The sequence below is a fragment of the Helicoverpa zea genome, chromosome 6 (genome assembly GCF_022581195.2).
Source record: "Helicoverpa zea isolate HzStark_Cry1AcR chromosome 6, ilHelZeax1.1, whole genome shotgun sequence".
Lineage (NCBI taxonomy): Eukaryota > Metazoa > Arthropoda > Insecta > Lepidoptera > Noctuidae > Helicoverpa > Helicoverpa zea.
Window position 1 is genome coordinate 7,899,966 of NC_061457.1, and position 22,213 is coordinate 7,922,178.

At 43.2% G+C, this 22,213-nt stretch overlaps 1 protein-coding gene across 2 annotated transcripts in view; it reads left to right on the plus strand.

Moving 5' to 3' along the window:
- Positions 1–22,213, plus strand: part of LOC124631391 (G-protein coupled receptor dmsr-1-like) — a 51,829-nt gene that overhangs the window by 23,962 nt on the left and 5,654 nt on the right. The window contains exons 3-5 of one of the 2 annotated variants that reach the window (XR_006984505.1): positions 4,161–4,344; positions 10,920–11,086; positions 19,110–19,187. Coding sequence is in view for 1 of the 2 variants with exons in the window: in XM_047165760.1 (XP_047021716.1) it covers positions 4,161–4,344; positions 10,920–11,096; positions 19,110–19,187 (439 nt within the window). In the remaining variant the exon portion in view is untranslated. Of the gene's footprint in view, positions 1–4,160; positions 4,345–10,919; positions 11,097–19,109; positions 19,188–22,213 lie in introns of both variants that reach the window. The other variant, XM_047165760.1, reaches the window with a different exon arrangement.

Here is a 22,213-nt window from a genome sequence, read left to right on the forward strand (position 1 = left end):
ATTGCAGAAAACGCACTTCCTTTTGGATTCATAAATATTGCAATAGGTACATTAGGTACATAACATATATTACACATAACTTTTTATTTACTTGAAATGCTCTAAGTCTTAGAGTAACCTAAGAAGTCCTGGGTTAGCCCATAAGCAGACTAAGCAATTGCTTAGGGCATCAATGCAGTGCAATCATTACCCAAGTGGCCCCTATGTATTGAAAGATTGTGATAAATGGGTAGGTACCAACATAATGTATATCAAAGTGCTTAGAACAGATTATGGGTAACTTAAACTAACGAACTTAAATATCTATAGCAATGTTTAATTTCAGTAAAATATGTTATTAATGGTTTTTGGTGGGTTTCCCGTTGAAAAAGTCAACGCATGAGACATAGTTCATATGTAAGGAAGCGCGAGCGAAGCGAGCGCGAAATTTTTTTAGTCTAAGGACACAAAACAAATAAAAACCACTGTAAATTAACAAAGCAAAGTCAAAAAGTAAGATATGCTCAGAAATGAAGTGCAAATGTACATGAAGCCGCGAGCGAAGCGAGCGCCATTTTTTCCTTAGAGTTTTCATGAAGTAAACATATCATAAAAAGCCAAAGTGAACAAAAAGCTATAACGGAAGTGCGCGAAAAATGATTTTTCGGAATTGAATGCCTGAACAATTAAACAAAGATAAATTGCGATTGCGATATCTGACATGAAGGCGCGAGCGCAGCGAGAGCGAATTTTTTTGGGGATGCAAAGGATGAACCCGTCAAAATTGATAGGGGACGACCAAAGCGAGGGCGGCTTTTTCTGAAATTTTATTGCTAATCTACTCATCTATTTTTAGTAAAAATATTTTTATTACGTAATTATGGTTTAATTTTGCCGTATGGGTTAATTTTGCCGCCCCCTAAATAGTGCCGCCCAGGGCATTTGCCCCCCTGCTCTCTCCCCCCACGCTACGCTAATGGTTGATCTTAAATCGTTTTTAATAATTTTTAATTTTGAAAATGATCAACAGATGTAACTGAAACCGGCAGTGTAAGTAATATTCTTAGCGCTATTGCTGTGTTCGGAAATATTGAAATCAAATAATTTTTAAAAAGATATTGTATTTTTTTAATATTACGTATATAGGTATATATAGGTCGCTCGATTTGCCGCCCCCTAGGACGTGCCGCCCGCGTGCGGTGCACGCATTGCACGCCCGCTTACGGCGGGCCTGATCAATAACACGTGCTCTTAAATAAAAAGGTCTGCGTCCACTTTTCAATATAAATTGTGTGTGTTTTAGGACAGCACTACTAAGTATATTTGCATCAATCATCTCTCTTTACGGAAAACTACGAAATCTATTATCCTATGACTATATTTTTACATGACAAATATTGATTTACTTTTCAAAGTACATTGTTATCTATCCTGGTTCATACTAAGTACCTACACACTTGGGGTACTTGGGGAACATCTTATTTATAACACATTATAAAAGACAATAGCATAACACATCACATGCACATAAATTAGATTTCGGTATGACAGTGTAATATCGTTAGCGTCGCCAAGACAGCGGTCTCACAGCAACGTGGCTTAATGAAGTTAATAGAACCTCTGAACAAAAGCCCGAGTATTGTAGCTAACTAGTGTAACCTTCGGAAGGAGTCTCCATCAAACTTCTCGAAAAGGAAAGGATAATTGTATGGATACTTAGGTAGTGTATTGATTGAATATAACTTAAGCCTTGCCCTAAGTCTGAATGAAATAATGCACAAAAATACATTGAGATCAAACCGAGAACCTACTTTTTTTGGAGTCTGGTAAAAAACAGAAAATAAGGAGACGTAAGTATCTAAGATTGTACTCGTGAAGTAAGTGCTTAAACGAATGACTTAAAGAAAATGCACTATCTCTGAATGAAACTGGAATAGAGAAAAATAGGAGATTGTGAAGAACATCTAGTAGAATCTAGTACTACCTACATATTTCTGTTTAAGTGCAATGGTTTTTATTACATTTTATATCTCATGATTTTAACGGGCATGTTTGTAACACGTTTGGCAGACGTTTCAAACGCTAATCCCTAGGCACCGTAATTAAGTTCATAAGAGTTCACTCTCAAATTTCTCCAGTTCAAAGAACCGAAGAAGAACTCTTCTATTTTTTTACTTGTCCGTTTTGTCCATAATTGAGACATTAACGTAGAGTATTATTATAGAAAGTGATTGGCCAGCAAGGATGAGCGACATGAGCGTATCTCTTAATTTATTATGGCCTGTAATTTTTTGACGTAATCGGTGTATTTTAGCTACCTCACCCTCTATTAGCCATTTGTTATCCAAGCCCACTTTAATATGGGTCAATGATAATAGCCGAGCATGTCTGGCGAAGTCTAGAAAATATTAAACGTGTATAAACTAATCAATCAAACGAGCGACCCACGTAGACATCCATATCGAACGATTAAACGGGACATTACCCCGAAAATGTCCATTCTAACTCAACGGTTTTCGTGCGGTTGTCGGACGAAATAGCCTTTAATCCCACTAACTTTCCGGCCTAATGCCGTCGCATATTTCCGGCTGAACCTACCCGATTCTCATTAGTGGGATCCCAGCATGTTTCTAATCATCTACAAGCCGATAATTCTGGGCTCTCCCAAGAGATTCAAACTAAATATAACTTCCAACTGAAAACTGTACTCAATTTCGAAACAAATTAAAATCGATTTTATTAATACGCTTGTGATTTGCGAGTTTTGTCATCATGTGATAATCAAATATACAGGTGAAACACAAAATCTGTTTAAACTTTCATGGCCTCAGCGTAGGTATAATTCCATAAAATAATATCGCTTAATTCTGCCTACCTACTTACATTATACGAATTAATTATTATTTGAATAATAAATCTGAACGTTTGATATCCATCGCTACATTTACATAAAATTGTGCGGTATTTGCAATTAAGGTGAATATAGTTATTGAATTTAGTTTTCAGTTTGACAAACAATAATGTTTTTAATGCATATTGCATTTATAGGACTAAAAGATTAAGCTTAGTGAGATGCAACTTCCACGTTTTCAGTGTGCTGTATGTAGGCATAGATTGCACGAACGGCTTGCGACTTTGCGCGCACGTTCACGGCACCTTGCAACTTACTCGCTACTGTTCTAGACTACAATAGCCGAACCATTACGGTTGCTATCACTTCACAATATTGCTTGTTGAACAATAGCGACCGACAATCAACCATTGATTCAAGCATAGGGGTCGAGGGAGACTAATTTCCATCTTCACTTACCGACTGGCGTGATCTTCACAGAACTTTTCCTCTGTACAAGATTTTGATTGGCTTTTCAATTCGAAACAAACAATCGCTTTTGCTCAATTGTTATTGTTGGTAAAGATCAAGGTGGTTTATATTTACGTAAGTTCGTGTTTGTTTCCGAAAGGGTAGAGGTACCTGTCTTGCTTTGTTCCTCATGATAATTTAACAAAAGTTTAGTTTGGCCTAATAAAAGCTTAAGTGGGTTTCTAATCAAATTTGGAGAAACGCTGAGAGTTTTTTCTTTGGCATATTTTATTATCCAATGACCTGTCTATATGGGTGTCTATATTTCTATATATTTATATGGGTGTATATGGGTGTGTATATGGTGTATGTGGGTGTGTGTCTATATGGGTGGGTCTATCTATTATTGTATTTCGGTTTGCAAGACTTGCATTAAATGAAATTAAAATAGTGTAAGTAGCGGTAGCGAAGTGCACAGAGTCTCCAAGTCATTCACAAAGCCCGCGTGTCAAGTTGTGCTTCGACCGTAAGCTCGTTAATGTTGAAACTAATTGCCATTTGCATCACCTTACATGTTCTTGTCGGTAGTAATGAAATGAACGAGACGTATTTTGGTACAAACTTCTCTAAATGTAACAAAATTGTGTTACTGCTGATTTAATGGCGTTAAGTAAATGTATCAAAACAAATATCGTAGTCAATCGTTCAAAAAGGGGACTTTTAGATATGTATTAACCGGTCATTGTATTAATAAAATGAGGTCATGAAAATCAGTAGGTACAGGGATAATTCACGCATCGTAGTGAACTACCTTTTACGCGAAGCCACAACTGATTAGTAACTACCATGTCACTATCCTAAACGCCTTTCCATTTTCCAGCCTGAGAAACAGTGCCTAGCGACGGAGGAGGCGTGCGCGCGGCGAGCCAGTCGCACGGATCGCACGACGCGCATGCTCCTAGCTGTGCTAGGGCTGTTCCTATCCACAGAGGTGCCTCAAGGTCTGCTGGGGCTGGCCAGCGCCCTCGCTCCAGACTTCTTTCAGAGCTGTTATAGCATGTTCGGTAAGTAAAAACTTAACTTAAATAAGCCTTCGATGTCCTATCAAATCTTACAATTTATTTGCATTATACTAAAACAATCAACTTCTTTCCAAAATAATTTAACCATTTATTGCACGGAAAATACATGAAAGTAGAAGTAATATAATAATCCAGCACTAATTGCTTACGTCTTATCAAATTTCTTCAGGCAGGCCCTTACTAAGAGACTTACGGCCAGTTTCTTCATCAAACATAAAAGTCAAAGTAATGTCTAAAGTAAAAGTAACGGTTAAATTCGTTTTTTCAAGGCTAAAGTGACAGCAAAACTAATAGAAAAAGGGAATTTGACCGTTACTTTTACTTTAGACATTACTTTGATTTTTACTTTGGATTTTACTTTTGATGAAGAAATTGGCTGTCAGAGTACAGAGATGTAGAAACTAAACTCTTTAGATATAATGTATGTAAGTATAAAGCACGGTAATAATCGTGTTTTTGCACTTCAAAATATACCTGAAGTCTTTCGTTTGCCCTTTTAGGCAAGTCAAATTATTTTGTTTCTATAGCTCGACTGCAATTCTCAATGCCCAGGATACTGATAAGGTCTTACTTTCGGTTTTATTGCCTTGTGTTCTCTGTTAAACAACAGACAAGAGTCTTATTCTGCAAGTTTGTAAATAACTTGTGTTTTCATACAACACATCATACCATGTCATTACGCTTGTATTCCCGTAGGAATAGGTTAAAGTGTAAAATGTAAAGTATAAACATCCATTTCGCTAGTTTAATTTGTTTATTAAAGTCGTAAAGCTTATCGCTGTAGTTCATAACATGTCTCCGCTGAAGTATGTTAATGAAAACAAGTAATAAATCGTAGCACAATGGCGAGCGACATTTTATCGACAGTTTTTTGCCGAATGCCGATGAGCATACATTTATTTTCTATCATATCTATGCAAATAAAATAATAATAAAAAGTATTTTTACTTGTATGAATACTGGAATTTTATATACTTATTCATGATGTTCTTAATCAAAAACGCATTTGTAGTAGACTTATAGTCATGTTTTTCTATTATCCAGGTGTAATTTTTTGGGTAGGTATTTAAATCTAATACATTCTGGGCGTGCCCGCATACAATTTAGTTTTATTGGGTACTTGACTCCAACTGTAAAGTGTGTAACACCGATTTATTGTCCGTAACATATAAACATTTGGGTAAATGTGCTAGTTTTAGCTCGATTCTGGCTCGGCATTCCTTCTGTATGTAATCACCTTTCGCATTAAAACTATATAAGTAGGTACCCGTTTCTTCACACAGGTTTGGTTTAACAGTTACGATTGTTCGTAAATTTGTTTATGTTTCAAACCTCAAATAAAAACTGAATTGGCAATAAAATGTTTTTTTATTGAGCAAGACCTCGTTTATTGTTGCTAGTTGTTAAATCCCAAATGTAGTGTCGGGAATAACTTACTAAGGTCTTCTTTGTTCAGTCAAAAAGTTATTTGACTCATTTCCATGAATACCCATGATATTCTTAAATCTTTTAAAACGTAAAAAATGCGAAGTAAAATCAGTCAGCTGTCTGATCGTTGAAAAACGAAACGTTGCTTACAGAATAACAAAGCATTTCATTTAGTGTTGTTTCGGTTAAAAATAAAACAGAATATCACATGTTTTCAGTTGGGTGAGTTCTTTCTGCGACATTAATTTTGGAATATTTTCACTATATATACATGTGAATACTTATAGTACCAAGATATGCATTTTGTGTAATGTTAGTGAGATATACAAGTACAACATAGTTTAATTGGATCTAGTAAATTATGGATCGGTTTCTCTCAAAGAGTAGTTTCTGTATCTATAGTTTATGATAGAATACTGAATGACAGACAGACGTGTTTGCAAATTTCAGGGCTGTCCTCGTAAATATTAAACGTCTCAACTTTCACATCGGTTGAAAAATAAGCCTGTTACCTAAATTAACTAATTTCCCAAGAGATGGAAGAATTATCCGTCGCTCGAATATGATATGGATGGGTAAAGTAGGTACTTATGCCTTCATTACTTAATGATATTAAGGTCACATGAATTAAACGTATTCATTTAATTTGCGTATTTTTTCAAATAAAATTCCACTGGATAGGCTCTTCACCAAATTATTGGCTTCTGAAATTTTATAAACAATTTTTTTTTCTGTACTTTCATACAATTACTTACCAAAGAGTTACCTTGCCTTTTTGGACCAGGAACATCTTCTTCATGTATTCTTCATCACAATCGTATTAAGAATCTCTCATACGACCCATATCTGCATTAATATTATAAATAGAAGATGCATAATATATCTATGTATCACAAACTACATATAAGAACAGCTGTTTCGCAGTCCGTCGCAATATATCACACGTTATTTAGGGTAAAGTTTTGCAATAAATAAGAGGGAACAGGAACATGCTGCATAACTCATGATGCCTCGTCTAGTAAGCTTGTTAGTTCTGACCAAGAAGACGAAAGTTTACGAAATATAAAGTGTTTCCCTCTTGTTTCATGCATATGGTTTGCAAATCTATACCTATATAATAAAGAAGAAACATTTAACAATAGCCCCGAAACCACCTAACCGATTTGATAAATTTTTGGACAGCTTCCCGAGTAATGTAGGTTATATTTTATCAGGGTACGGACAGTAATTCGTAAGGGACGCGGGTGAAACCGCGGGAAAACGGTTGGTAATTTAGTAATTTATAGAGTTATGCAAGTAAGGCCTGAGTGTTTTGGCGCCTACCCAGTTGGACTTGGCAACGAGCAATTAAGATAATTGACAAAAATGAATACAAAGATTTTCTAAAAAAAGTAGCGCCACATATTTTTATCTTCTTGCAAATGAGTATGAAAATAGAACTACACAAATGTTCAAACATAATTTGAGCTCTTTGAATAAAACCAATTAATTAGCATAAGGTCAGTATGTAAACAAGGGAATACTCGTTTATCTATCTATATAAATAAAAACGAATTGTTGTTCGTTAGTCTGATTAAAACTCGAGAACGGCTGGGCCGATTGAGCTGATTTTGGTTTTAAAATGTTTGTAGAGGTCCAGAGAAGGTTTGAACGATACGAAGTTCGCGGGATCAGTGTGTAGTTTAAAATATTAATAACGTCAGTGCATTCCCTAAACTAAATATAGCTTCTACACTCATGGTCTATGGACCTCGAAACTATAGCTGGTATGAAGTTGTTCATCCAGACGCAATCCAGAAACATTACATGGAACCTATGTGGCGCCTAATTATATAATAAAGCCAATGCCTACGTCTTGCTACCGTTTATTAAACTGTGACAATTTTACTGTTGAATTTATGGCTCTTTGCCACTCTCAGGCAAAATTAATTTGTGAAAAACAGTGCCAGAGAAAATGGTCACTCAATACTCACAGCAAAGATGTATAGGGTGTGTTTATAAAAAAAAATCATGTTACCTGCAACTTGATATTTTTATATAAGTACCTTGTATATAGGCATGTAAAATACCACTATTCCACTAAAAATTTCGTTCACGTAAAACTAATTTATTTCTTTCGTCTCTTGATTAAAAATTGTTGTTATTCAGAGAGCAATAGATTCTTATTTACGAGCTTTCAATTTATCCGAACTAATTTCCATTAGTTCAGTCTTATTCAACTCGTGAACCATTTTGTTTTTGAATGGAAGATTCGGCCGAGCGGATTGAAAAACCTCTTTACATCTTTCACGTACTTTTTCTTTTCACTGCATTCATATTTTTTGGCTCAGTGCGTGTTTGAATGGCGCGAATACCTGTTAAAACCATATAATAATGATATGGAAAGGTATATGAGCATTTAGGTATATCGCCATTCCAAATTGCGTAGTTATTGATTTTATTTTCAGTTTCTGAAACACACTAACATATCTGCGTCTAACAGTTATGTTTATACTGTAAGAATTTATTTTTATCCTTAAAAAGTTGTTTAGTATCTAGTCAGTCATGGCATGCCACAACGTGCTCATTCAAGTCTGAAAGGGATCGTGTCGTAAGCCGGCCTCGCTCATACAACTTCTGCCGGATCAACATCAGCTTTAGCGCATTATTTTAACGATGCAATTACCTTCAACTACAGAGCGGACATTCGTGAATGACTGAATAAATGTGCTCTCGGTTCAACGGTTCTGTATCTTATAGCACATGAATTTATGATACAGACCTCTCTGAAGCCGAATGAAAATAAATGTGCTTTTTGGTAGCGCAATGATGAATTAATGAGGTATCGTTTTAATGAATATCATGTTCGTGTAAATGTACATTGTCCGCGATTTCAAAGGATTTTGTTGTCAAATTCTACAAACGCCGACAAACACAAAATAAAAAATGTTTGAAAAAATCCTCGCTCGCTATACGAAAACAGATTCTGCATTGAATTTCTGCGCCAGTGAATAACAAAAAGATTTGCTTAAGTATCTCGTCACTGTATTTTTTAAATCCTCTTGCAAAGAAATCGAATATATTCAACAAATAAGCGGATTAAAGTACGTACCCAAGATCGGTTTATCATCACTGACTGCAAAAGAGTTCGCTATAAATGTTTCAAAAGTAAAACTGTCACAAAAGGTCTTAAAATACATGGAGTTATACTTTCGGAAAATCTAGCCCAGAGCTTATTTTCGTTGTGTTTCGTATTGTATATTAACAACGCTATCCGAGAATAAACGTAAATAACTTTCCCTTATCGGATTGTCGAAAAAGAAAGCATTACATAAGTCGTGCGGATATAATACATAACACTGTGAATAAGGATAACTCAAGGAGTCGAGTGTTGGCCACACACGACACATAAATTCTATTACAGATAGGAAGCTAGTGCCCGCTAGGCAAATAGAAAAAATATTCTTTGTTTGTTATTCAAAACACGTTCCTAAGGAAATGGTATCTCTTGTACTTGTGTGTCGTAAAGTTCTGGAGTAGGTACGATACATTACATTGATGAGCCAACCACGCTCCCATCAACAAATTTGATTATTAACCTAATTAACAAAGTCGAAGTCAAGACTTTAATTTCCAACTCACTGATTGAAAAAGGTCTTATAAAGTAAAAAAAGCTTTTCAGCGATATAAAAAGTTTACTGAGAATTGACGGGTAAGTCGATGCCAGTAAAGTTTGTTTGGCACCGCCAACGCGTTAAATTAAATTTTATGTCATAATGTACTTATTGATGTTTTCTTTCATGAAAGAAACATCCCGAATTTAGATCAATTATGAGTTTTCAAACTAATTGCGTGTTGTATGGGTCTTCTGGGTGCTTTCATACTATTACGAAGGAAATACTTGTGCGTCATGTTCTTAGGTCGTAAAATAAAAGACAATCACTGGAAGCGTAGGGCTTAATGTAACCTACATGATCCCACTGTTGCGTATCTGTTGAGAATAAATCTACGTGCCCTGGATTAAAAGGCGTGAGTCTCGGGAATTTTTGGGGCTTAGCCTTTTTTATTCTTGTTCGTTAAAGAAAACTAAGATAATACCTACTACGCACTATCTACAAATTAGGTTCGAAGTAAACTAAGCTAGTATAATACTCAAAGGCTCGTGAGTGCTATAATAGGTCCTACCTGTCGTATATTGCTCAATAGCTCAGTTTCCGGCAAAAATATTCGTGGAGCAGCAGTTTTTTCGTGCAAAACAGAGCTCAGTGAACCAAAAGAGCCAATCAACCGAACGGATAGGCATATTTTCCTGAAAAATATACGCCACAAATAGATTCGATGACACAACCTACCGTTACCTATGTTATGATAATAATTCTAAAGGATTCATAAAGAAAAACACACCTGTTTCTCTCAAGGTTAAAATGAAGGCACGAAGAAACATTCAAGAAAAGAATCCTAGCTTGAAAAAATGGCATTCCAATTCCAAATAACTGGAATCCAATTTAGTTTTTCAGGCTCTAAGGAGATCCTAAGGAATTTTCACTGTTTTCGTAACAAAGCACCTTCCTAAAGCCAGTCTGAAAATAAAATAAAGATTAATATTATGACCGATATTTTTTTACTTTGTTTTACTTTTATCTTTTTGTTACCGAAATAGTTACGAACTAACGTCACTTCGTTGGCCTGTTTTTGTTTCGCATTAGTTTTTCACATTATTTTTGAAATAAAACTATGCAATGAAAAACTTAAATAGGATCTTTGTCCTATGAAATCTTCCCACCGCTTTTGGTTACAAGATGTAGGTAATCCGACTTATCTTGTTATTCTTGTCTGTATATTTTCGATAGCAGACATAATCTCCTTCAAAATATTTTGTTATAATAACAATAATCCCCCTTTTGCGTCTCAGATGAAGAGTGGGACCTGCCTGACGAGATATTTCGTCTTTTTAATTTATCGATGATAGCAATCCGCTTCGATTCTTTAAATATATTTACTGTGTGTATTTTGTATATTATTCATAAACAGGTATTGAATGCAATAATTATGTTGGTGAGCTTTTCCCCTTGCGATTAGTAACTGAAAATTAAAAATCTGTTAAGCTATGCCAGTGACTAAATAAATATTTTTCCTTACTTCTTCCACAGGTGACCTGATGGATGTGCTAGCACTGTTCACGTCATCAGTGAACTTCGTCCTCTACTGCAGCATGAGTCGGCAGTTCCGCTGCACCTTCGCTCGGCTGGCCAGACGCATGCTGTCAGCCGCCGAGGAGCCAGCCAAACTAGCTAATAAGTTAGAACCGACCACGCAGGTATCACAATGTTAGGACACATAGTTTGTTATCAATGTTACATGTTCGTGAATCTGTGTGTGATGTAACATGGGCTTTTTTTTTTTTTTTTTTTTTTTTTATCGACGTAAAATCATCAAATGACCCCTCCCGCTGTGGGTTAGCAGCGGTGAGGGAGTGTCAGACTCTTACTGACTAAAATCGTCGTGTTCCGTCATAGGCCTTTTATGTACCAGGGCCGCGGTATCTCTTTCGAACAACCCGCAGCCCCGGCAGGCCTTGGCCCTGCTGGGCCCCGCTGGGGTTGCTGACGTCTCTTTGAGGAGCGCGTGGAACAACGCGCGCCGTCGACACGGGTCTGTCGTCTAGGAAGACAGAGGGACGATGAGCCACCCGAACTCACCGCCCACAGACCCACGCCTACGGTGGCCGGGAGTCATCTCGCGACACCCGGCGCCCATGGTGTCTACCTGGTCCAGCGCGGCGGCCGGGATGAGAGGTGCGAACTCTCTGGCGTTCCGCCTCCTCCTTCTCGAGCATGACCGCTTCGCAGAAGGAGGCGACGGCATCCCATTCCCTCTCGCCCCGGACCATGGCCTGAACCAGGGCCGGACGCGAGAGGTCGCCGCCGCCCAAAGCCTCGACGAGGACCCGGCGGTGCCCTTCCCATGCGGGGCACACCTGGACTGTGTGGTCCACCGTGTCCTCGGGGCTGTCCGCACAATGGTGACACCCGGGCGCCTCCTCACGACCGATGCGGTGCAGGTACCTCCCGAAACAACCGTGTCCGGTGAGGACCTGCGTCATGCGGTACGTGAGGGCGCCGTGACTCCTCCCGAGCCACTCCTCAAAGAGGGGACTTACCGCCACGATGGTGGCGTGCCCTGCACTGGGTTGCGATAGTCGCTCCCTCCAGGCCACCATGAGATCGCGCCGGAGCTCCGCCCGCTGCGCGACAACTTGCCGCGGCAACGGGGTTTCTCCCCGGCGCTGAGCCTCCTCGCGCCAGTCGTACAGGCGCAAGAAGACCCTCGCCTCCAGATCCCACGGTGGCAGTCCAGCGAGTAGGCCAGCTGCTTCGCGGGAGATCGTGCGGTACCCCCGGATTAGCCTAATGGCTATCACCCTTTGGGGCACGTTCAGGTAGTGCACAGCCCGCGGCCGTGCCGAACGTGCCCATACCGGGGCCCCGTAAAGGGCCATGGACCGCATGACCCCCGCGTAGAGTTTACGGCAGGGGGCGTTTGGGCCTCCCAGGTTGGGCAGGAGCCGCTTGAATGCAGCACCTGCCTTCTCCAGTTTGGGGCGTCGGAAGTGCTCGACGAAGCTCCACCGGCCGTCGAGGACGAGTCCCAGGTACTTCATCGCCCTCTCGACGCCGATGGTAGCCCCCCCCACCGTGACTTGGGAGCCTGAAGGTGGCGCGTTCCGAAGCCCATGAAAGCACATGGCCTCGGATTTGTGCAAGGCCACCTCCAGTCCCAGCAGCTGGATCCTCTCGATGACTATCGCAACCCCGCGCGTCATTATGTCGGCCGCCTCCTGGTGCGACCTCCCTTGTGCCAGAACCAGCGTGTCGTCAGCGTAGCAGACCACGCTGACGCCGCTAGGGAGGTCGGCGCGCAGCACCCAGTCGTAGCCGATGTTCCACAAGAGCGGCCCCAGTACCGACCCCTGCGGAACACCGCACGACATCTCTCGCCGGTTCCATTCCCCGTTGTGACCAGGGTAAATGATGGACCTATCCGACAGATAGGCCTCGACCACGCGACGAAGGTAAGTCGGCACCCGGTGATACCGGAGTGCCTCCCTGATGCAACTCCAGGGAAGGGTGTTGAAGGCGTTGGCGATGTCAAGAGACACCGCCAAGACGACCCCCCCCCGGGACACAGCATCCCCCGTCGTGAGAGCTCTCACGCGCATGATGGCGTCCACCGTTGAGCGCCCCTTGCGGAAACCGAACTGGTGGTCCGCAAGGTCCGGCCCTATCCCCCCAAGGTGCGCGACGAGGCGGTGTGCGACAACTCGCTCAAAGAGCTTGCCCACCTCGTCGAGCAACACGATAGGCCGGTATGCGGACGGAGAGTCCGCAGGGCGCCCCGGCTTCCGTATGAGGACCAGTTTCCCTGTCTTCCAACGAAGTGGGAACTGGCCCCTCTCCAAACATGCGCTGAGAAGCCCCCTAAGTCGAGGCCCGAGAGCCTCAAGGGCCAGGACCCAGGCCTTGCCAGGCAGGCCATCAGGCCCTGGGGCGGTGTTTTTGGCTTTCAGCCTAGCCACCGCCACTCTCAGGTCCACCCCAGTCACCTCGGGGACATCGTCGTCGTCGGAAGTGTGGTCCGTACTTGACACCGCGGGTTGCAGAGACATGGGCGGGGGAGAGTGTTCCCCGCGCGAAGGGAACAGAGCGCTCACCACCTCCTCCACCAGCTGAGGCCGAAGGCTCTGGGTCAGCGGGGGGGCCCATGGGCGGAGCTTGCCCCGCACCATTTTGTACGGGCGCCCCCACGGGTCCCTGTCCAGAGACCCCAGCAGCTCCGCATTGGCCACCTCCTTGGCCTGGACGATGGCCAATTGGAGGGCGGTCTTCGCAGCTCTGTAACCCTCGTACAGCTCTGCTTCCCTGGCTTCTGCATCCGGAGGGCGGATGCGCAGCCTGCGGTGTCTGGTGTACAGGTGCCTCGCAGCGACGCACGCCTCTCGAAGGGCGGCGATCTCGCAAGACCACCAGTACACCTGGCGTCGGGCGCGTCCTGGCGGGGCTCGGGGCATGGCCACGTCACAGATCTCGGACATGGTCTCCCGGAACCACTCCGCCTCGTCGTTGATGTCGGCGGGCCTGTCCGGTGATGACACCCAGGCCTGCACGACTGAGGCTTCCAGGAGAAGCTCCCGGTCCAGGTGCCTCAGCGCCCAACGTGGACCACTCGGGGTCTGCAGGACCGGCGCGCTAGGGTTCTGGGCGGAGACGTCAAACCGGATGTACCGGTGATCGGAGTAGGTCTCCACCCTCTCCTCCACGCGCCAGTCAAAGACACGCGGCAGCAGAGCGGGGCTGGCGAACGAGATGTCCACCACTGACTCGCCCCGCATCCGTACGCACGTGGGGACAGAACCCCGATTGAGGACGACCAGGCCTGCTTCCAGCGCCCAGTCCTCCACCATCCTACCCCGTGCATCTGTGCGTCGGGAACCCCAGGCCAAGTTCTTGGCGTTGAAGTCCCCTAACACTATCACGGGGAGGGAATAACTTCCGACGACGACGGACAACTCCAGGAGGGAGTTGTGGAACTCGGCGAGAGTTCGGCTCGGGGAGAAGTACACCCCCACGACGACTATCTCCCCGAACCGTGCTGCGACGCAACCCCTTCCACTCTTCACCCCTTCGAGGGAAGGAGTACCAGCGGCGGCCGACGATATGATGGTCACTGAGCCGCTAAGGTCCTTGACCCAGTCATCCCTGGGAAGGACAAAGTACGGCTCAGCGACCACGGCGATGTTGATCGACCACTGCGCCATGCTTTGGAGCAACAGATCCTGGGCACGGGCGCAGTGGTTGATGTTCGCCTGGAGGAAGCGTAGTGGAGCCAGGCTAGCACTCCATCACGTCTTCCTCCTCTTGAGGCCCAAGGACGGGCGCTGCGGCAGCAGCAGTGGCGACGGCGACAGCGGCGGCAGCGTTGGGGGCGGCGGCGGCCGCAGGAGCTGCGGTGGTGGCCACTGCGGAGGTGACAGCGGTGGCAACGACGGACGGCCGACCCTTGCCCTTACTCGGCTTGGCGGGTGGGGCACAGGTCTTGCTCCCCGCCCGGTGTTCGGCCGGCTTGCCAGCAGCCGCACATGCAGAGCAGTGCGGCGTGGCGCTGCATTCCACGGCCTTGTGACCGGGCTGACCGCAGCGGAAACAGAGGGCGCTGCGGTCGACCTCCGAGGTGCAACGGACACCCACATGATGCCCGACGTGGCATCGGAAGCACCTCAGCGGTCTGGGGTCAAGCAGCTTAACCTGCGCCGACACCCAGCCGACCAGCAATCTTCGGCCGTCCACAATGTTCTTGGCCGCCGTCACGGGGCAGCTCACCGTGATGGTGCACGTGCCCCTGAAGTCAGGACGTATGGTGCCCGCCTTGACTTCGTCGGCGGAGCACCCACCCGTCCTAGCGACGGCGGCCACTACCTCCTCCGCAGTAGCTGAGTCGTCCAGGCCCATGATGCGCAGATCCGCGCACTTGTGGGGCCTGGAGACTCGGGCGTCGTCCGCACTTATGGACGCCCTAAGCCTCTCGGCTAGAGCGTCTGCGGCGGGCCCACCGGCCGCTCCTGGGACCTCCAGCATTCGGGCGCCCGTTGCGGTCACCCTGAGCCGGAGGCCGGAGGCGATACCCAGCTCCTGCAGGTTCACCGCCTCCTTCGCTTGGGCGAGCACGTCGCGGTACGACACGCCCCTTTTGACCGCGTCCGGCTGTAGTGTGACTACTACAGCCGCGGTTTTGGGGGCGCGGAGTTGCGCCGCGGCGGCTCGCTCCCTGCGCCGCCGTTTCTGGGCCTTCTTTTTGGCCGCTTTGGCCGCCCTCCGTTTCTTTTTCTTTTCCCCCACCACCTGCCACTCTGACTCAATGGCAGAAGAGGTAGGGGCCGCAGACGGTGTCGGCTTTGGAGGGCGTTTCGCCACTGGTGCCGACGACGGAGCCGGTGCTGACGGTGGCACCGGGGGCCTCTGCGCCTGGACCGCCCTTGCGGTCTTGGGCTTTGGCTGAGCGGGCGCCCTCCTGGTCGGTCCGTTCGGCGCCGCGACAGGGGGCTTGCTCGGCGGTCCCCTTCTGGGTGGGGGTGCCGCTGCAACCGCAGCCGCATAGGAGGCCCTTTGGGCCGCTGGGGGCTTCGACGTCGCGAGGGGGGGGCGCAGAACCCTGCCCTCCAGGACTGAGAAGCGAGCCTGGAAGGCCGCCATCTCCTGACGGACTAGGGCCAGGATCTGGCTCTCAGCCGGCGCAGTCTGCGCCTGTTGTCTGGCCCCGCCGCGCTCCGCCTCCTGCTCGCGCATCTTAGCGAGCTCCGCCCGGAGACTCCTGTTCTCGTCCACGAGAGACTCCAGGGCGGCCGTCAGACGAGCCACCTCCTGCTGCAGTTTGGCCAGCTCGCTCACGGGAGCCCGGCCAAAGTTGCTCACCGCTGCGGCGGTGATGGAGGCGGTGGCGGCCTCAATGGCGCCGTCTTTGCTGGCCTTTTTCCTTTTTAGGGCCACCTGCCTGATGGCGGACTCCACCGTCTTCTCGAAGTCCGCCCTCCGCTCCCGGTCGGAGCCGATGGCCGACTCCTCCTCGGAGGAGGAGCTCAGATGAGCCGCTCCTCCGCCACCCACAGAAGCCCCAGCGGACCCTTCGCTGACGGGCCTCCTGGCGACCTTTTTGGCCGAGGCCCCGCGACCACCAGAGGAGGACCCGGGGTCTTCCCTCCTCCTCTTGAGGAAGGCGTCGGCCCGGTGGTCCTTCTTGTTGCGGGGGAGCTTAAAACCCCCCGCATCCCCCTCGCTGGACACGGACTCGGATTCCGAGTCCTCGTCCCACTCCTTTTCGTCTTTTTTGTTTTGTTTGTTTGTGTTTGTAGTTTGTGAATCCATGTACGTCCCACGAGAATGAGAGCAACTAAACGTCGACCCCGGCAGTGGCCTCATACCGGGGCAAGCCTACATACTGTTGGGGGCGGCTGGCCCCAACAGGGGGGAGCGCTAACGACCGTGTCCCCCACGGCCATTCATCCCCTCGCCGCGCTCCCGAAACTTGGGATTGGGTGGTTTTTTATCATGAGGTGTCCTTCCTCTGGGCCGGGCGATTAAGCCAAGCCCTCGGCGGCGGCATTATACATGCCTCCGTCTGCTGTCCGGCCAACCCGGCTCAGCAAACCCGCCGAAAGGTTTGCTCTTCGTTGTACGAAGAGCAAACGACCGCCGCTTTAGTGCGCCTGCACCTCCGCGGGTATGGCCGCATCCTTGCCATGTCCACTAGCGTCGACTGGTCAGGAGCGGCCCCCACCCTGGGTCCCTCTTTGTCTGGCCTCTCCCCTGAACCTTTCCGGCATGAGTATCTCTACCGGCAGAGCTTCAGGATCATTGAGGCACGCAAGCCCCACCACGACGACAACGTGGGGACCCCCTCGGTGGGGATGTAACATGGGCTTGGTATATAGTAATGTCAAGGGTGATGGAATTTGTTTTATTGTACCTAATGGATGGCATTGAATCTGGGTCAGTTAGGAAAAGTATTTTTTAAATAATCCGATAGTAACATAGTTTGTTGAGTAGAGAATACAGAATATAGTTGAGTTATATCTACACAAATGTGATTACATATTTGTTTTCCTATTATTTTGTTATTCACTTCCCACGTAAAATGAACCGGATTCATTGCTCAGTGCATTCCAAACGCGATTAAGATCCACTGGCGATAAATTTTGTGAAAGGTAACCACTGTTGTGCTCAAAGCTTTTGACTAATCCTTTATGCTGCTATAGCGTTTGTAACTGAATAGATGATTCTAGATAGAATCTGAATCAATTAAACGGCGAATGAAAGCTGTGAAGCTATAGTTTCCAAAACAATGCTTGCACGCCTTCAGGCAACCAAATACCTCTGCCTTTGAGGTTGAACATTGATCAGTCACTTTGAACGGATTGTCTATTCTTTGGTCAACACTCAGAACTCAGGCCGAACTGCACTCCAATGATTGGTGAGTCAGTGTACAAACAATACTCTTGGAATACAAGCAAAGGAGTTGTACCAACTTTTAATTCGTTTTGACATCGTGTGTTTCCATGTGGTATCTTTACAAAATAATACACCTAAGGGATTTCATGAGGGCCAGAATGTAAAAGAAATACGTACTTGAAATTGTTTACCAGACTTGTGGGATCGAAATAATCAAGTTGTTTCATGTTTTGTACTGAAAACATTTTCTTACCCTTGTTCTGAAAATAGTTTTAATGACGTTGGGTCACTACATGTAACATAAAAGCACGATTTGGTCTAGCTCTTACTCATGAAATCTGAAACTTATATTCGAATCATAGTTGTCAGACTTTCAAGTTGTTTGATTTCACAAGTGCTATCAAGATAGCAGAATTAATGTTCTCTTCAAAGGCTGTATTTGCTTAATGAACTTGATAATTTATGAAAACCTTTGTCCGAATAATTTGTTACGACGAAACTCAGGGCCCGTAAACTAAAAAGGATTTTTAAGATATATTGAAATAAAGTCTTGAAGTCGATGAACGCAAAATAACAAAAAATAATTATGAAGGTACAAAAAATTATGATCTGAAGTAAACGAGAGTCGAATGTGGCTTTTAAAATGAGCGAAAATAAAAAGCTTTAAGGGTAAGCTTATATGAAAAAGATGAAATAAATCCTTCACCAGTAATTAAATAACTTAACCAATTAAGGCTCAAGGCTCAAAAAGGAAGCAACATGTATGACACATAAATGAATCGTTTTAATAAATATTTGTTCAGAGATAGCGCCATATAGGTATGAGCAATCAAAACACGTTCAGCTTTAAACATAAAGAGATTAAAAGATTATCGTTTTATAAAAGTATCGGTATCTGTTACAGGAAGAACGATACTTAAATATATCACGTCATAAAGGTTTTTTCCACCATTATGGATTACATGAAAAATTTACATGAAATATGAATTTTAGTACTTCACTGATAACTTTTTTTTTAGTCCTGCGGTGTTATTAAAAAGATAAGAGTACCAATACTAATATGACACATGAAGTACTAATTTCATTAATTAGAACATCACGTGTCGTATAGGTACATTACAGAACATCATCCTTGAGACATACACATTAAATTGATTGAGAACCGCTAAGCCATCCCATTCGACTCTCAGTCGGATATCAGCGAAGGATCTCGCTCCTGTGATCCATATTGTTCAAAGGATGATGGGATTATAATTATATAGTTGTAACATCCATCTGTGGGATTAGGTGATGACGTCACAATGGCCGGTGTCCATTAACTGAATTGTATTTGGTTCGCAGGTCACCGGGCCGCTATAGCGCCAAATTCCCACCCTCATAAGGGTGGTAGAAGAGAGTATTATATAAATAACGATACAGGTGAGTGAAAGTTCATTAGATTAGTTAATGTTTAATGGTTTATTTTTGTGTGAATTTATGGCATTAGTTGCTCCAGATGCTCTTACGTTTATATTAGTAAGACTTTTTAAATAGCTTCCCTGTCCCAAGAGTCATATCATTGTGATGCACACCGATTGTTTAACCATTGTGTCTGCTTCTTCAACAGAGAAGTGGTTACGTTTGATGTAGTTGAAACTCTTGAGGTAGTCGTGATTGTACCTCTTTAAATAAAATCATAAAATTCAGAGAAAGTAAATATTAACAAAACATGAGTTATTCAGTCGATAGTCGCAGTGTAATGGATTTTTATTGTCCTATTTGTGCAGTTACTTCATTAGTGTTCAACTTAATTAGGTCCCAATAGTGTCACTTGTTTTTAGTACTGTTACAAGGAAAACTTAGTATTTTAATCCTTAATGTTAACCCAGAACTTTCACAAATGCCAATTATTAAAGTATTCTCGTGTGGTGGACAGACGAAAAACAGAGCGAAAAAGCACCGATTTTTACTCGTAATAATTTAGAGCAGTTTTATTTAACTGAATATTCATATAACTTGTTAAGTTATGGAAGCTAATGGGAAAAAAGTGTAAGGAAATAAATGGAGCATATTATCCATCTATTACATATTTATATAATGAACTGTAAATACATTGAATATTTTTTGTCTTAAAGTAAGCACGAAGGATATACACCCACACATAGTTAGCAGAGCAGTAACTTTGTTTCAAGCAATATTTTACTAAGTGCTTCTAAGAAATAATACGCGTGAGTACCTGTGAGTACCAATACGTTAGAAAACATTGTTTTCGTAATTTCATTCTGAAAATTGTATTCTGCCTATGTTATTGTCTTGAATAGGTCTCTTGCTGAATTGAACCATTTATTTTTATTGTTCTTTAATTAGCGAAAACAATGTAGTAAAGGAAATAACTGCCTCGATCGTCGTGTCTGAATCGATGGCAGGATGACTAGGTATTTATTATTTACCGGATGTAGATAGAATTTTAGTTTATCTAGTTTAGTAGTTAACAATATTTTGTTGGTCTCAGTTTTCAAATAAACACCTGATATCCGATATAAAAATATATAGATATACTATGTATAATCTTCAGTGAAATCAAGCTGTATTGGTATGCAGTCCAGTGGTTTCCGACACTATATTGAATATATCGATAATAATTACACCTAATACATAATCTAGTTACACGGAATAGTAATTCAAAGCATTTGCATAATTGATGTTTATACGTTTATGTGCACCGATGGCTCGAACGTCAGTTATCATGTGTGTTCGACAAACAATGATCCAAAGCTTTGCTATACATGGTTGTTTGAATGACGTGGTTACTCTGGTAATCATATTTCAATCACCATATGTAGTTTAGTGATGACTCCAGTATGATAGTTGCTAAGTGTCAATCGTCAGTAGCTTGTTATCATTCTTGGATAGGTGTCTGTCATAATATGTCGAGATGTCTCCTTGCTTTGGGACGTAACCATAAAAGCTTCCTTAGCTCCCGTTTGTTTTTTTTTGGCTGCGGTATTGTTCGAAAGAGTTACCGCGGCCCTGGTACATAAAAGGCATACGACGGAAAACGACGGTTTTTAGTCAGTAAGAGTCTGACACTCCCTCACCGCTGCTGACCCACTCATTTGATGATTTTAGACGTCGCGTCGTTAAAAAAAAGCTCCCATTTTTTCCTCAGTTGATACTGTTAGTTCAGTAGTAGTTAAGTAGTTTTTCTCAGTTTTAACCTGATGGTTGAAATACTTTTCAGGCAGAAAGAGTTATCTGAGTGCACGTGATGATTTTACCTAAGATAACTAGTTAATTAATATTCCAACATTTAAGAGAATCTTCGGTCCAAAAACATTGCCCTGATTTTCTTAAAACTTCTTTTTCTTATTCGAAGAAAGTTTTCCTGGCCATCATTTATCGAATAATTCTTAATGCATTCCTCGAAGTTTCTTCGAAGTCAACTTGATTTTTAGTTTAAGTTGGACTTTTTTGAATATTCTATTTAATAACCTCAAAGTTTAAAAAATACCTACTCAGTTCTTGTGTTGTACATTTGCTACATATCAGTAGTTTGTGACGTTCAAACAAACATACCTATATTGAGCAAAATAAAGAAATAGTAGGTTATTGATCTCTGAAAAAAGTTTTCTGATCACGGCGCGGCCACCTTTTCTAGAATATTTTTATTCTTAGATTTTTCTTTCATACAATATTCGTATTTTAGCGAAACTATTTGGAGAAAATTACTCGGTACCTTTATAAACTATCGCAAGTATACGGCCTCCTTTACTTAGTGCTAGACTCGTACCTAATATTTACTGGTTGTCGATGGTTTACAAGTCCCTCGCGTTACGCCCGGCTTTATTGCTCGGCTACGTGAAATCGACGCACAGGGTCTTGCTATAATCCATTTAGTACAAATAGGTACGCCATTTTGTATTTTATTGGTATCGATATTATCATTACTTATAAGAGAAAAACACTTGAGTTGATAATTTATTTTTATAAAAGGTTCGCAAATTATTTTTCATAATTAAAATAAATAAAAGTAAAAGAAATCGTAGTAAACGGATGATGGAGAGTTCTCATGAAAATATTGTGTAGGTAGATCATTGATAGTTTATGATTGAATGGTTGGCAACTACGCAACACAATAAGGCATTCATTGTTATTGAGCAAAATATAAAGAAAATACTACAAACTAACTGAAGTAGCACTCTTGTGAATAGAATTACGTATCAGCATGAAAAAAAAAAAACAGTTAATTTGTAACTCTGAGTTGTCCATAAAATGTGAAATGAAACAATGTAAAAGATACTAACAATATATGTATAAAAGTTACGATACGGTAAAAATAGATTCACTTTGTGAATAGAAAATACTTTGTAGATTTATCCCATACATGTCAATAAAATACAGAAACTCCGAAACTATTTGTTGATCTTTCATCAAAAGCATCTGTGTCCCTCACAAAGCATTTTTAT